At 50.4% G+C, this 14,488-nt stretch overlaps 1 protein-coding gene across 2 annotated transcripts in view; it reads right to left on the bottom strand.

The window, feature by feature from the left end:
- The window catches only part of NELL1 (neural EGFL like 1), an 823,559-nt gene extending 811,389 nt beyond the window's left edge, over nucleotides 1–12,170 (bottom strand). For both annotated transcript variants that reach the window (XM_045808610.2, XM_045808609.2), the window contains exons 1-2: nucleotides 11,547–12,170; nucleotides 3,523–3,651 (exon numbers count right to left, since the gene is read on the bottom strand). In XM_045808610.2, the coding sequence (XP_045664566.2) occupies nucleotides 3,523–3,651; nucleotides 11,547–11,601 (184 nt within the window). In that variant the 5' untranslated portion in view covers nucleotides 11,602–12,170. The remainder of the gene's footprint in view (nucleotides 1–3,522; nucleotides 3,652–11,546) is intronic.
- Between the last annotated feature and the right edge of the window lie 2,318 nt (nucleotides 12,171–14,488).

The following is a 14,488-nucleotide window of genomic DNA, read 5'->3' as shown; positions in this document are numbered from 1 at the left end:
AGAGATCAGGTATGTGACCCATGGATCCCCTTGGCCATCTCGGCACAGGTCAGGAACAGAAATGGGATTATCTAAGAAAGATCTGGGGGGGGGGCCTCTTGTCTGATGGACAGGAGACTGTAAAGTTTCCTAGAATGTTATACCAGCAGAAACATTGCCAACTTGGACTGAAGGAAACTGGAAGAGGATGAAATGAGAAAAAGCTGACGGACTTTGAAAATTCTACAGGGAGGAAACAGGCTGATAAAACTACTCAACCACAAACACATACTACTCTGCCTGAAAAGGAATAACTCAAAGGAATGAGTCATGGGCCCAGAAGGCAGAGCCAAGGACCACACAGGATTATTCCCAAGCCCCGAAACTCAATGGAGTTTGCCCTGCTGGATTTCAAAATTTCTTGGGATTGGTGGCCCCTTTCTTAATTCCATTTCGTTTCTATTAACAGGGCTATGTATTCCAGGCATCCTACTTCTGTCCCACCTGTATTTGGGAAGCAGATTACCTATTTCCTACTTTTCACAGATCCATAGAGATGAGTTTTGCCCCCAAATTTATTACATTCTGAGTCACAGTCATACCTGATTTAGATTATTTAGATATAGATTTGGAATTTTTCAGCTGATGAGATTGAATAAGATTTTGGACTTTCAGCTGATACCACAATGGGTTGAGACTTTTGGAGAATATTGGGATGAGGTGAATGTATCTGGCGTGTGGGACAGACATGAATCTTTGGGGGCTAGAGGGTAAACGGTGTGGTAAGCAAAATAATGGCTCCCCAAAGATGTCCATGTCTTAACTGGAGAACATGTAAATATGTTACCTTACATGGCAAAAGGGATTCTAGCATATGATTAAATTACAGATCTTTAAGTGGAGAGATTATGCTGGATCATCCAGGTAGGCCCAATATAATCACAAAGATCCTTAAGAGAAAGTCCTCCTCAGTCAACCTCCCATAATGAAGTTACTCGTCCCACCAAAGAAGCTGAAAATCCCTCTCCATGGCTGGAGCCTGCTAGACATCCCAGAGTAGCTGCCAAAGCAAAAAACTCACAACGTAACAGAATTCTTGCCTAAGAAGCCCACACTGTGGAATAAATAAGTGAATGAATAGTGAATAAGACAGGCAATAAGCCAGGGCGCCTGGGTGGCTCAGTCGTTAAGTGTCTGCCTTCAGCTCAGGGCATGATTCCAGGGTCCTGGGATCAAGCCCCTCATTGGGCTCCTCCACTATGAGCCTGCTTCTTCCTCTCCCACTCCCATGCTTGTGTTCCCTCTCTCGGTGGCTGTCTCTCTGTCAAATAAATAAATAAAATCTTAAAAAAAAAAAAAAAAAGATAGGCAATAAGCCTTTTATGGAGCACATGGGACAGAGGAAATTGTAATTCAATTAAAAATGTGTATTCGTCACCTACTATGTGCCATGCATGGTACTTGGTTCAAGGGATGTAGGGATATATCTAAATAGAGATGACTTCTGACTTCCTGAAACATGACCTCTCAACAGTAACTGAGCAGACCTTGTACAAGGCAAAAAGGAAAGTAATTCCATCTACCTTCTCTTAACCACACCCAGCTTAGGGACTTCACCAATTCCTTGGTAAGAGTAAATGGAAATTAGCATAGCTGTAGTCTTGTTCTGTATTATCATATAATATCTGTAGATTTATTATATACCATTAACAAGGTCTAGGTGATCTCCACAGTAAATATGTAAATCTCCTCTCTTTTTTTTTTTTTAAGATTTTATTTATTTATTCGACAAAGATAGAGACAGCCAGCGAGAGAGGGAACACAAGCAGGGGGAGTGGGAGAGGAAGAAGCAGGCTCATAGCGGAGGAGCCTGATGTGGGGCTCGATCCCAGAACGCCGGGACCACACCCTGATCCCAAGGCAGACGCTTAACCGCTGTGCCACCCAGGCGCCCCTGTAAATCTCATCTCTTAATATTGGTCCAGCCATTCTAAAATAATCCTTTTGCTATCTTCACAAAAGGCTGACTTAAAAGAACCCTGCCAGAAGTTTTCACAGAGGAATACCCAAGCTGCCTGACTATCCTATCTAACCAGGTCACTCCCCGGCAGCAACCTCCAAAAGGGCCCCCACCGCTCTGAGAGGAAAGTAGGAAACCACTAATCCGGCACTACAAGCGAGGATAAGAAATACAATCATTCACAAGCATACATGGCCTCCCACCTACCAGAATGGAGAGCGGCCGTAAATTATCAGTGTATCTAAGCCCCTGGATATGAGCTAAATATCAGTTCTGCCTACGGGGTCCAATGTAACCCAGCTGCTGTCTGCCTCTCCAGCCGCTGGCCACCCTTTAGCCACACTAGAACTGTTCTATTGGTTTCTGCCTTCAGACCTTCATACATACTTTTTTCCCTGCCCATCGTGCTGTGAACTCCCACCCCACCCTACACCAGGCTCGCTTTTCACTTTTCAAGTCTCTGTCGACACATCAGTTTTCAGGGTAACCTTTACCTGACTGCTACTCTCTCTCCACCCCGGTTAAGTCAGATCTCCCTGTACTACTCTTTTTGGCAGTCCATACACCCCCTTCATAGTAAGCCTGCCCCTATCTTACTGGTAATCCTACTCCTAACATGTTGCGTGGTACACAGCACGAGTTACGTATTAACGGCTAGGACTTACTGGGTATCTACTATAGATATCAGACTCTGTACCTACCATGAAGTAGGTACCAGTATTTTAGATGAGGACAAAGGCACAGTAAGGCGAAAGGATTGCCCAAAGTCGCAAAGCCAGTAAGTGGTAGGGTTGGAATTTGATCTCAGGAAGTTGGGCTTTTAAGAAGCACACTACACGGGGCGCCTGGGTGGCTCAGTTGGTTAAGCGTCTCTCTTCTGATCAGGTCATGATCCCAGGGTCCTGGGATGGAGCCCCGCATCGGACTCCCTGCTCAGCAGGGAGCCTGCTTCTCCCTCTCCTCCCTGCTCTGCTCTCTCTCTAGCCCTGTCTGTCTCTCACAATTAAGTAATTAATTTTTTAAAAAAGAAGTGCGCTACACTCCCTTGATAATTGAGAACCAAGTAAGATGTACCCCCAAGAGAATGCAGCCATAAAACATGCTCTGTGCTCATGTACCCATTAAATAGGGGAGAACATATATAAATAAGAATAGATGTAGATACAGTATAGATAGAGGTAAAGATACAGGTAACAGTTGAAGGCATAGCCTGTAAAAATAATATGACTGGCCAATGGCTTTCAAGACCTTTGCAATTTCGCTCAACTTTAGATCCCCACCAAAAGACCCAAGGAAATATTTCACTGCCAAACCAAGTATTTCACAACCATGCCCCCAGTCCCCCATCCCACCCTGAGAACACCCCTTGGTTATTCAAACGCTCTTGGCATTTCTGAACATACTTATGACAATAACGCAAGAGAAAGAGCGGAGATAATCCTCTAACACACAGCACATGAGCACTCCCCGGACAGACCCTCCTCCCAGGTTGCCCCTCCGTGCGAAGGAGGAGGTGCCTTTACCTTGGAATAAATAAGCTTTGCTGGCATTATGCAGTCCGGGCACCTGAGTGACTCCAAGGGTGGTGTTCACGAGGTCGAGCTCGGTGATAATATCCATCTGCAGGTCGGGGTCCGTCCCAAAGCCTACCACTGAAAAGGAACAAAAAGCTGTCTTGGCTTCAAATACAGACTGCTAGCAGCAATACAGAACAGAAATTAGAGGGGCCCGGAGTGGCAGGGAATACAAGGAAGCCAGTGAGGAGTGCTTGGCGATGCGACCTCCTGGAGTGGAAAGGGACAACAACTCTTTGCTCCATGGGCCCCATGATATTGTAGTTTCTTTGTCCCTTCCCCCACCCTCACTCCCCATTCATTGTGGATTGACAATCCCTTATCCAAAACCCTCAGGACCAAATATATTTCGGATTCGGAATGTATCATATATTGGAAAGGTAATACGCCCTACATACATTTTAAGTAACACTCTAAGCAAAGTCTGAGTCAGTACCCCATAATCAAATACGGTATTTCTGGACCAGGGAGCATGATGTTTTCCTCTAGTTGGCTAAACAAAGACTAGACATAGCCTCCTATCAACTGAGGTCAAGTTTTGCCACCAAATGAGTCCAGCTCACGGTAGCTTTTGCTATCACATGAGTTATGAAGAAACTTCGGGCTTCCCAACTTTCTCAGATCTGGAGACTGTGGCTACAGGATAGTAGCCCTCATCTACCTGTTTCCGAAACTGATGCAGTAGCAAAACCTGGCACCACGGTCACCAGTCAACACTGTCACAAGGTGCTCCCTCCGCCTCAGGCACAGCGGCCGTGCTACCGAGGAGGGCAATGCAGAGGGCTCCTGTCCCTGCTGGAGAAGGGTGGCGGAGGGACTGGCCAAAAGAGAGAAACAAGAGATGAAGATTCCCTCCAAGGGGATTCCTGAATGGGAAGTTAAATTCCCTGACAACTCTGTTGAGAACCTTAGTGCACAGAAACAAGGCCGCGAGTCCCCTATCGCCTGATCTGAGAAAGGCAAAAGCTGAAGGCTGTCTCTACCCAGGGGGGCGTTCTGTGCAATGACACACTCATGATTGCGAAGGGACTTCCCATTATATGTATTAATGAGGCTAGAGATCCCTGGAAGGCACTGTGGGTAAGCCATTCATAAAGGCAGCACCTACCTACACTTAACATCTCAGTAGTGCAATTCTGATCGCGCGGTCGGGAATGTTTTCATCAGCAACAGCTGTCAACTTCTGTCTGATGGTAATGCGGTTGCCAAGGCAAGATCTGGAAAGGCGATTTTTCCCAGAGAGACTAAGCGAATGTTCATCAGGACATCGTCAGCTATTACAACCTCATCTGTCCTCCCGCCTTCACCCCTTACCCCACAGATTTGGGGAAGGATATCTACCCTCTCCTCACTCTTTTCCTGTGAGGAAAACAGGAGCTGCTGTAGCAACAGAACGTTGGGCTCGGAAGGCTCTTTGGGGCTGCAGCCTGTCATCGCCAAGGCAGACGAAGGGTTAAACTGAAGGCACGGTGCGTAAAGGGCACTCTTGGTTTCTGTCTGGTTTCTCCTTGTGTTCTGACTAAAGGTTCAATTTCCCCCTTCCAAATGCAGCCCGTTATGAAATCTTCTATTCATTCTGCATTCATTCATTCATTCATTCATTCCCTCTTCCAAATGCAGGCCATTATGAAACCTTCTATTCATTCTGCATTCATTCATTCCTGCAGCACCTTCTCACCAGGTATTAGTGAGTGCTTACAATGTAACCCACAGCGCTGGGCACTGGAGATGTCCTCACAGAGCACGCATTCCTGGGCTACAGAGCGAAGAGAAGGCAAAAAAAAGTAGGTAAGATAATTTGAGATGGCAATAAATGCCATGCAGAAAATAAAACAGAGTCATGGAATACAAAGCAACCTGGGTGGGCTTTCGAAAGGACAGTCAGGAAAGGTTCCTTTGAGCTGAAACGTGAATGCCCGCAGGGGCTGGCAGTGGCAAGATCTGGGGGGACAGCTTTCCAGGGATAGAGAATAGCCCACTGCAAACCAGGAATAGACTTGGCATGCTCGGGGAACAGAGACAAGGCCAGTGTGGCTGAAGCAGAACGGGCAGGGAGAGAGCGGTAGAAAACAAGGCCAAAGAGTAGGGCCTGCCTTTCGAGCCACAGCAAGGAGATGGATATTATTCCAATTGCAATAGGAATCATTGGAGGGCTTAAGGTGTGTGTTGGAGAGGAGGACAAGGAGGAGATGCTCCTACTTTACATTCTGATCTCACGTAAGTTCCCCTCCAACCTGCTCATCCCTCAACGGACTCTGTTCACAAAGACTGATCAAACACCGGCTCTGTGCAAAGGACTGAGCCAGTGGGTGTCTACCAGCCCGAGTCATAGCCCCAGGAGCCTCTGGCAGGGACTGGTGATGTTTTTCTCCAAGTGAGCTCAGATATCGGAAGTTCTGTGATCACCTTGAAAAGGCAGGGAAAGAACTCATATTTCAGTCTGATCTACAGTGTGGTACACCTATGTGGCAGAAATTAAATCAAGAGAGATCTCAGAGGACCTCCAAGCTGGTCTTTCTCTGGCTAGGAATTCGGAAAGTGATTTGGGGAATGTGCCCTTAGCTGGACACGAGAAGACAGAAGTGTCCCTGCAGCCCCAGTGTCCCTGGAGCCCCAGTGCCCCTCTCAGGGGCTAACAGCTGGTACGCCCTGAATTTAGGACCTAAATAATTAACTGACGAGTGTGTGCACCATCACTACTTTAGGTCAATGACCTCCGAGCGATACGCATATCTAGGGATGCCCCCAGACGACAGGATGGCATTCAGGCCAAGGAAACGACCTTTTAAAAAACCGTGGTCGACTGAATTATTGGATTCAAATCTTTACCCGCCCCCCCCCCCAGATCCACACCCCTTGCTGCATGGCTTTGCAGTTCCTTCCATTAGAGTGAAAGTAAACCTCTGCATCCTTTGCCTTTGAGCCTCTCCATATAACCTGTTTGGATCATTGGGATGCTTGGGATGTTAGCAATGTTACAGGAGAGACCTGAACATGCTTGTGGGGTGTGGCTTGTTCTCTTGTACTGCTGCACCATGATGAAAAGAACATGGCCCTACTGCTCCACTGGTCCGAGGAGACTGAGACACACGGAGCAGACATCCCACGTGAGTTTGGCACCATGCCCAGCCAAACCTGACCTAGATGAGCCAGGAACAGAACAACCTACAGACACGTGAACCAAAATAAATGTTGTTTTAAGCCAGTGAGTTCTGGATGGTTTGTTATGCAATAGTGCTGTGGCAATCGTTGACCGAAGCAGGGACTAGAGACCCACTATAATCATCATCCTTAAAATACTCCCAGACTAGCAGCCCTGCAACTAGACAAGCCTAAAAGGCATCCAAACAGATTCTGGAGAACTAGCAGAACACCCCATTGGTGCCCTTGGATCCCTGTCCCCAAATGAGAACACAGCACACTCCATCCACAAAGTGTTGTGGAAACAACACTGAACCAAGAGCCAGTTTCAGCCCTGTCTCCTCCCCCTACTAACTCTTGGAAAAATAACTTCACTTCTCTGAGCCTGTTCCCTCATCTGTAAGATGAGGATGATCATACGTGTCTCCCAGCCTCCTGAGGTTTGGGTGATAACTACGTGAACACGCCTAGCACGCATGTGGTGCCCAGCTGGGCTTCGCTGCTTCTGTCTCTCATAAGACAGCTCCCTGGTCCTTAACACCACTGGAATTGTGCAAAACATACAGCTGTCCCCCTTCCTCCCAAGCCCTCCATGTGCCCAACTGACCTGGAAGGGCTTCTCTCTCCAGCTGTGCTTGGGGAAATCTAAATATTAAGTCTACACTCATTCCTCCTCATACAGCCCACAAGTGAAGGGATTCCCTGGTTTTAAGATAACTGTATTGCTCTTGTCATGAAAACATCCCATAAAAACAGAACAAGAGAAATCAATTAGGCTTCCAGATACACTTTTCTTCTCTCCCTTTAATTGGTCTCCTTTAGGATGAAAATGCCTTGTGCCAATAGCAGGATGTGTAAAAGACAGCACTTTACACACTGCCTAGGGAATCAGAAAATCTATTAATAAGGTAGCACTTACATGGCCTCTCCTGAACCTAATGTAGGATGAGAGCGTTGGTTCCATAAAAATAATTTTTTTTTATTTTAATGTTTCTGCTTCTCGTCCAAGCATGGAGCTCCTGCCCTTTCCAAGGAAACGCTATTAAAGTTCTCTACTTTGGCCACAACTGCTCTACAAGTGGCTGAAGCTGGGAATGGGAATTAAGCAGGATAAAAAGCTTCCGGGGAAGAAACATTTTTTAAAACCTGGAAGGCAGCGTGTCACCGTGTCACCGTCAGAGAGGCACTTGAGGCCTGCCTGGCTCTAGGATGCAGAACCTCTACCCCAATCTCCCAGGACACCTGCTGCTGCCGGCCACCCACGCCACAGTCCCGCCCAGGGAGTGCTCAGGCCCAAAGACCATTCAGTACACCTTCAGGGTCCTGGGCCTAAGCGCCCAAGCGAATCTTCCAGTGCCTGGCTCACTTCAAATCTACTCCGGGCTCACTGTCGGCGATGGCAGCTGTTTTCTCCTGGTCGACACAGAGGAATAGGGTGCTGACAAGATGCTCCAAGACCTCACTTAATAGCAAGATTTCACAACCAGTTGATCAGATTCGGACCCCCGGACTCCTGCAAAGATCCCCAAAAGCAGTAGCCTTGAAGAACATGTTCTATGCCTGTTCCAAGTCAGCCAAACACTGCATATCACCCCTGCAAGCTGGGGGCTCTGTTCACAGCTCTCTTAGTTCGGAGTTAACGAAGAGCCAGATAAGTGCTTCAAAAAGAAGAAGCTCTCCTTTCCAGCAGATGGCAGCAAAAGGCAGCAAAAGGGGCCCCCTGGGCTTCCCCACTGCCCCCTACATACCCCCCAACCACCACCACCACCACCCTGGCCTGGTGACCAAAACAAACAGGAAAGGGAATTCTTCTATTAATTACATGGCCAAGCCGTCGGAGAAAACTCATGGACTTAATATGTTATCACCACCAATGACGTAGCCTTCTAAATTTTCGTTATTAAGTATGTACCTGGAAATCCCAGAATGATCTTTCACCCAGAAATAACAAGACCTAGAGAACAGCACCTCCTATCTGGACTCCATTTAACTCTCTTAAAACAAGTTCCCTGAACAATGAGCACTTTAAGCAGCTTCCTGTGACACCTATCATTAGATCTTTTCATATGTAACTGCCACTGCACTGCAGTGCTGCTGTAATTAAAATGGGCCTGATAGCATCTATTCATTTCCATTAAAAGGCGGTGATATCTGAGCAGTTCACTAAGTGAACCACATGTTTATTTCATCCCAGACTGTTAACAGCCCAGACAACAATTGTCCCCCTTGACAAATCAACTTTCCAAGCGGCTGTTTGGATCCTGATAAACTAATCACGAGCCGGCCTCTGCTACCAAAGAGGATGGAGCTTTGATGCAGGGGTGGTGGCTCCTGGGCAAATCAAAGAGGCTGCCCCCCAGAAAACTGCTGACCATACCCCTTCAAGAGACAAGAAATTGTAAGTGAAGGTCTTGAGCTATAACTCCAACCCCCCACCCCATCCTGATTCTTCTGATAATTTTTGTAGAAGAAATACGTGGCCTCTGGTGTTTCAGAAGTGCCAAGGAGCACAGAAAACCCAAGCTCCCTAGCAACTGCCACAACCAATAGGGCAGACCCTGCCATGCTCCCCTCCCTGTGCACAGGCTCTGCCCTCTGCCTAGGATGCCTTCCCCACTCTGCCCACCTGGAAAACTCCCTGCAAAGCCTTCAAGACACAACTCTCAAATGTCACCTCCTGATTAAAGCCTTCCCTGACCACCAACCACCCTTCCCCATAATTCATTCCTACCATTTCTTCTCTGTATTGCTTTCACTGAAACTTCTTATACTCCCTCCTCTCCTTCTCCCCACCCCATCAAGCTGTAGGAAAAAAAGGGGGGGAGAGGGGGGTTCCAGTTTCTACCTAGATTCTCAGCTAAGCTTTAAGTTCCTGGAAGTCAAGGGTCAAGTCGCTTCCCCTCTGCATAAGCAATCCTGGCACCCAGCAAGGCGCTCAACTGTTCATTGAATGAGTGAATAAATACATGAATGAATCTTCCCTACAACAGAATTTTTACAAGATTTAAAGGGGGTTGGTGTGGGGAAGGGGAAAAGACTGTTCTTAAAGATCTCCACTAGCAATACACCCTGGAGACACAGTCCATTCCGGATGGAGGCACTTTTTGCCTACTTTTCAAAGAACTAATGAGAAAAAAAGACAGGCATACCAGTGACGATATGCACTTGAGGATGTGAAATGACCAAGAAGCTGCCCCCTCCCCCATCTAGTTTGTCTCTCTTCCGTTCCTCCATTAAGATGCCCACCAGCACCAGATTCTCCGCGCACGGGACTGATCGCCCATGTTCTGCACTAGCCTCGCCCGTCCTGATCTTCTGGGGGCGCATTTCTTCCAGGGCGCTCTTGGTTTTAAAAGCCTAGCCCATCCCGATGTGCCCATACCCAAGAAGCAACTATTCTAATCTGGACTGAGCCTTGGCGTCCCTGCAGCCTTCAGAAGCTCAGATGAAGATAGGAAAGGAAGGAGGATTCCTTTTGTCCCTGGAGAAGTCCACACCCGTTGCTGTTCCATTAAGCAAAGGGAAAACTGCTACCCTCTCAGACCTGGGTAAACGAACAGGCCAGCAAGAAGCTCTGAGACGCCCAACTTTGTATCCTCAGGCGGGCTAACTGCCAAAGAGGGGCGCCTGGGGCGCAGGCGGAGGGAACTTTCCGGCCAACCTAGGCACGGCACCCTCCCCAGCCCTTTCCCCCATAAACTTGCTGCCTGGCCTGGGAAGGAGGCTATGGCTCTAGAGAAGGGAAATGCTAGTGGTAAAAGAAGAAAAGATAAAGGGAGAAGTGACTACACGCCGGTTCTGGGGTGCAAGGTCGGCAGCGCGTACCAAGGCTGGCTAGCACAGGAATAAAAATTCGCCACGCTCCCACCCCCACCCCCAGCATGGGAGAGCTGTATTTTTGCCCATACTGTGCCTACCCCACCCCACCCCACCTTCACCTCTACTATTAGACCCGTGGAGAAGACGACTGAGAACGGGTCTCCAAACCCCAAGAGGTATGGGGGCTGGGGGTGAGTGGGAGCGGATGGAAGGAGGTGCTCTTAGAGTCCTCACAACTGCGTCTCTGAAGGCAGAACGAAGTGGGGACTTCAGAAATTACGCCAATTATCCTAGTCCTCCCTCCACAATCCCCAACCGGCAATTATAGCAAGGGAAAACTGGTTGGGAGCTTGAGAAAATCTCCCTGGATTGTCTCCACGGTTCTAATTCCCCCGAATTATTGTTCGTCCAGCCCTTGGGGACAGGGTGGAAAGGGAGAAAATGCTCCTGGAGTTCTCCTGGGGAGAGTCCGAGGAGACCAGCGAGACCACGGAATCCCGCGGTTCGCCTGCAGCCCTCACCCGGTGCCGTGCCCTCCCGGGCCCCGGCCGCGCCCGCCGGCCGGCCGGAAGCGCTCTCTCTGCGGGTGCGACTCCCGCCGCTGCCCCTTCCCGGCCCGGCCCCGCGCCGGGAGACCGGTTTCCACCGCACCTTCCAAGTTCGGGGGTGTGGGACTCGCGGGCCGAACCTGCTGTGGTTTCGACCCGGAAGCTGGTTACTAAGAGCAGGAGGGTGCGCCGGCTCGGCCGCGCCCCTCACTCTGGCGTCCGCGAGGCCGCGTCTCCAAGGAAGGGGGCACTCACGGGGGCATCTTCCAACCCGTGAGTCCCACTTCTCACGCTTTGCCCTGGAGCAAGGCAGAGAGATCCAAGGGACCCATCCACGCTGCGCCGTCCTTCCCGGACCAGCGCGGAGCTCGAATCCAGGTCTCCCGACGCCTGTGCCGGCACTGGGCACAGCGGCGCGGCTCCCCCTTTCCCCGGCATGCCTCCGACCGCCCCAACCCTGCTTACCTGTCCTGGCGGTGCACACACAGAACCACACAACTAAAATCACATCCCTCGGCATCGCTCCCGAGGGTCCCCGCCAAACGGGGCGCGCGGAAACCAGGAGGAAACAAATGCGCCTGGATCCTAAGGCGCGCCGGGCACGGAGCGGCCAAACTTGCTAGCGGGCGGCGGGGGAGGTGGCTCGGCAAGCGCCGGGTGCTGCGCTCGGGGATCGCGCCCCGCAAGGCGGCCCCGGCCGCCCCGCCCCCAGCCCGCCCCCCACCGCGGGCGGCGGCGGCGCGGGGCTCGGGTCCCGGTCCCCGCTGCGGCTGCGCCCGCCTCGGAGCTGGGGCGGGAGCTCGGGGCTCGGCCACTCCGGCAGGTTGCTCTCGGCGCTGGGATCGGGTTCTCCTGCTTCGCTCGCCGACCTGCGAGGACCCGGCGGCAGGCGCGGAAGCCGCTACCACCAGGAGCGCCGGAACTGGAGTCCCGGGACGCGCAGCCGATAGGGAGACGCTGAAGACGCCAGGCGCCCCCTCGGCTTCACGCGCTCCAGCCCGGCCGAGCTGGCCTCGCCACTGTCTCTGGCTCTGCTTCGCCGCCGCCGTGGGGGCTGCCGAAGTTGCCACAGTTCATCCCGGCCGAGACGAAGAGCCGCCGAGCCCTCGCGAGTGGGCTTTTCCCCCCCGCGGGAACCCTGACCCGGGCGGCGCCACGGAGCGCGCCCAGCCCCTCCCCGGAAAACAATTACTCGGGATTCGTTCGGGCGACGGGGAGGGGAGGGGCGATGGGCTGAGGGGGATGGCGGCCGAGTCCGTGCTCACCACCTGTACCTCCGTCTCCTCTCTCGGGGGGACCCCCCCTCTCTCTGGGCACACGCTTTGGGAGCGCGGAGGGAGGCCGCCGAGGCGGGGGGCACCGAAGAAGGGTCCCCGAGCTGGAATGAGATGCAGGGGGATTTGGGGAGTCTATCTGCAAACCTTCCGGTTCTGCAGGGCAAATGCTGCCACATAGGGGAAATTCCTGACCATTTTTTTTTCTCGGTGACTTGATGGTTCTGTGAAAAGCCCTACTCTCCTTTCATAGTTACGTTTTGGCCTCTCTCGCAGTGCCTCTGGGACCCTTCCCCCGCCCCAACAATATTCCCCGAAGAGGAAAGTTAGACTTTGTTGTGGGCAAAAAGAGAAGGCCTCTTCCTACTCTGTGACCCCCTTCCGGACCCCGGCCTTCCCTATAAAGATATCCCAGGTTTTGTCGCACTTCCATCCAGGAATATTATTAATAGCTAGGATGCAGAATCGTGAAATCAGATGACGGAACCTCTGATTTACACCAAATGAGCCGCCCGGGGATTTAAAGCTCCTCCACTTGGCCTCACTGGGCTCCTCTCTCTGAGCCCACCCCACCCCTTTAATATTTGCAATCCCTGGGGAGGAAAGGGAAACTTCTTTGAACAGCCTTCCCTCATCTCCAGGAAACCAGTCCCAATGTTTCAGAATTCTGTTCACTGATAAGGATCTGCCCTTCTCATTTCTTTCACCCCCTCTCACTCCCCATATTTCTAATCCCCACATGGCTAGGACCCCAGGAGACCCTACTGAAGGTCACCAAATTAGCAGCGCTGCTTATTAAGAGAGAAGCTTCTACATGCTCTTCTGGTCTCTGCCCTATTTTTCTGGATATTTCTGTATGCGAGCCACTGTCCCACTTGGCCCTTTACGTTGTGGTCCCTTGGCAGATGAAAAAGAAAGTGAACAAGCAGGTAAATTCGAGCTCCTGATGGCTGAGGAGGAAGGAGGGAAGTCAACAAAGAAGTGTATTTTGTACTCTGGAAGTTGAGCTGAAAGATTAAGAGGTAAACTGATGTCAAAGCTAAACTGATTCTCCAACTCTTCTGGGATTCAACTCAAGCCCAGAGGGGATCTGTCTGCCTTGACTCTGCGTTTTCATCATAGAGTAGGGACTTTTTCCTTCGACCTGGAGCATGTTACTTTTAAAGCCAGCATTAAAATCACACATCTTGCAGAAAATAGGGTTCAAGTTTAGTTGGGACTGTGAATGAGAATACCCATAAACCACGTTGTGTTGTGAGAGCCACGGCCCCTCTCTCCTCTGCAGTTTTTTAAATACACCTCAACAGGAGCAGCCTTTAGTGGTTTTGAACTTTTGTTTCAAAGGCCCTTTCATTGGTGTCAGAAATCCTAGAATCCCTGGAAGTCACAGTGACCCCAGTAAAGGGAAAATGTGGTCTGGGTAAGGCGTTTAGCGTTCTCTATCTTGAAGTCTGTGTAATTAGTTGGTCCTGTGGGATGGGGCTTTTAGCGTGTTCCATTAAAAAATAAAGCAAGACATACGTTCTGTCAAAGCTTTGCAGCATCATATCCATTAACAATAACAAGAGTTAATCTCAATAAGGTCATAAATCTTCCTACATAACTCAGTACTTTGATCCCCTCGTATAAGTGCATTTCTTGAGTGGGGATTCTGAGTGTGTAGACCTGTTCGGCTAAGGTAACTTTCACAGAATACACCCAGCAAATTTCTGTAGTGGCAATGAAGGGACCACGTGGCTGTGTAGGTGCTATATTGGGATATCGCGATGGGACCCGTGCTCAGTGGAGGAAGCAATGAGACTGCATTAACCCAATGGCATATCACGAGTCTACCCTTCCCTTCTTTTTTTTTTTTTTTAAAGATTTGATTTATTTATTTGACAGAGAGACAGCCGGCGAGAGAGGGAACACAAGCAGGGGGAGTAGGAGAGGAAGAAGCAGGCTCCCAGTGGAGGACCCCGATGCAGGGCTCGACCCCAGAACGCTGGGATCATGCCCTGAGCCAAAGGTGGCGCCCCACCCCTTCCCTTCTGAATAGCTTCCTTCGTGGTTTCTCCAGGAGCCAGGAGCTTCCTTTGATTACCTCTCCACCTCTCCTTCCTGACCCTTAAATATCAGCCCTCTTCTCTTCCA

This window comes from Ursus americanus, chromosome 24 (genome assembly GCF_024610735.1).
Source record: "Ursus americanus isolate L20-20 chromosome 24, mUrsAme1.1.p, whole genome shotgun sequence".
Classification (NCBI taxonomy): domain Eukaryota; kingdom Metazoa; phylum Chordata; class Mammalia; order Carnivora; family Ursidae; genus Ursus; species Ursus americanus.
Note: the sequence above shows the minus strand (reverse complement) of the source record. Positions and strands in the feature narration are given on the sequence as shown.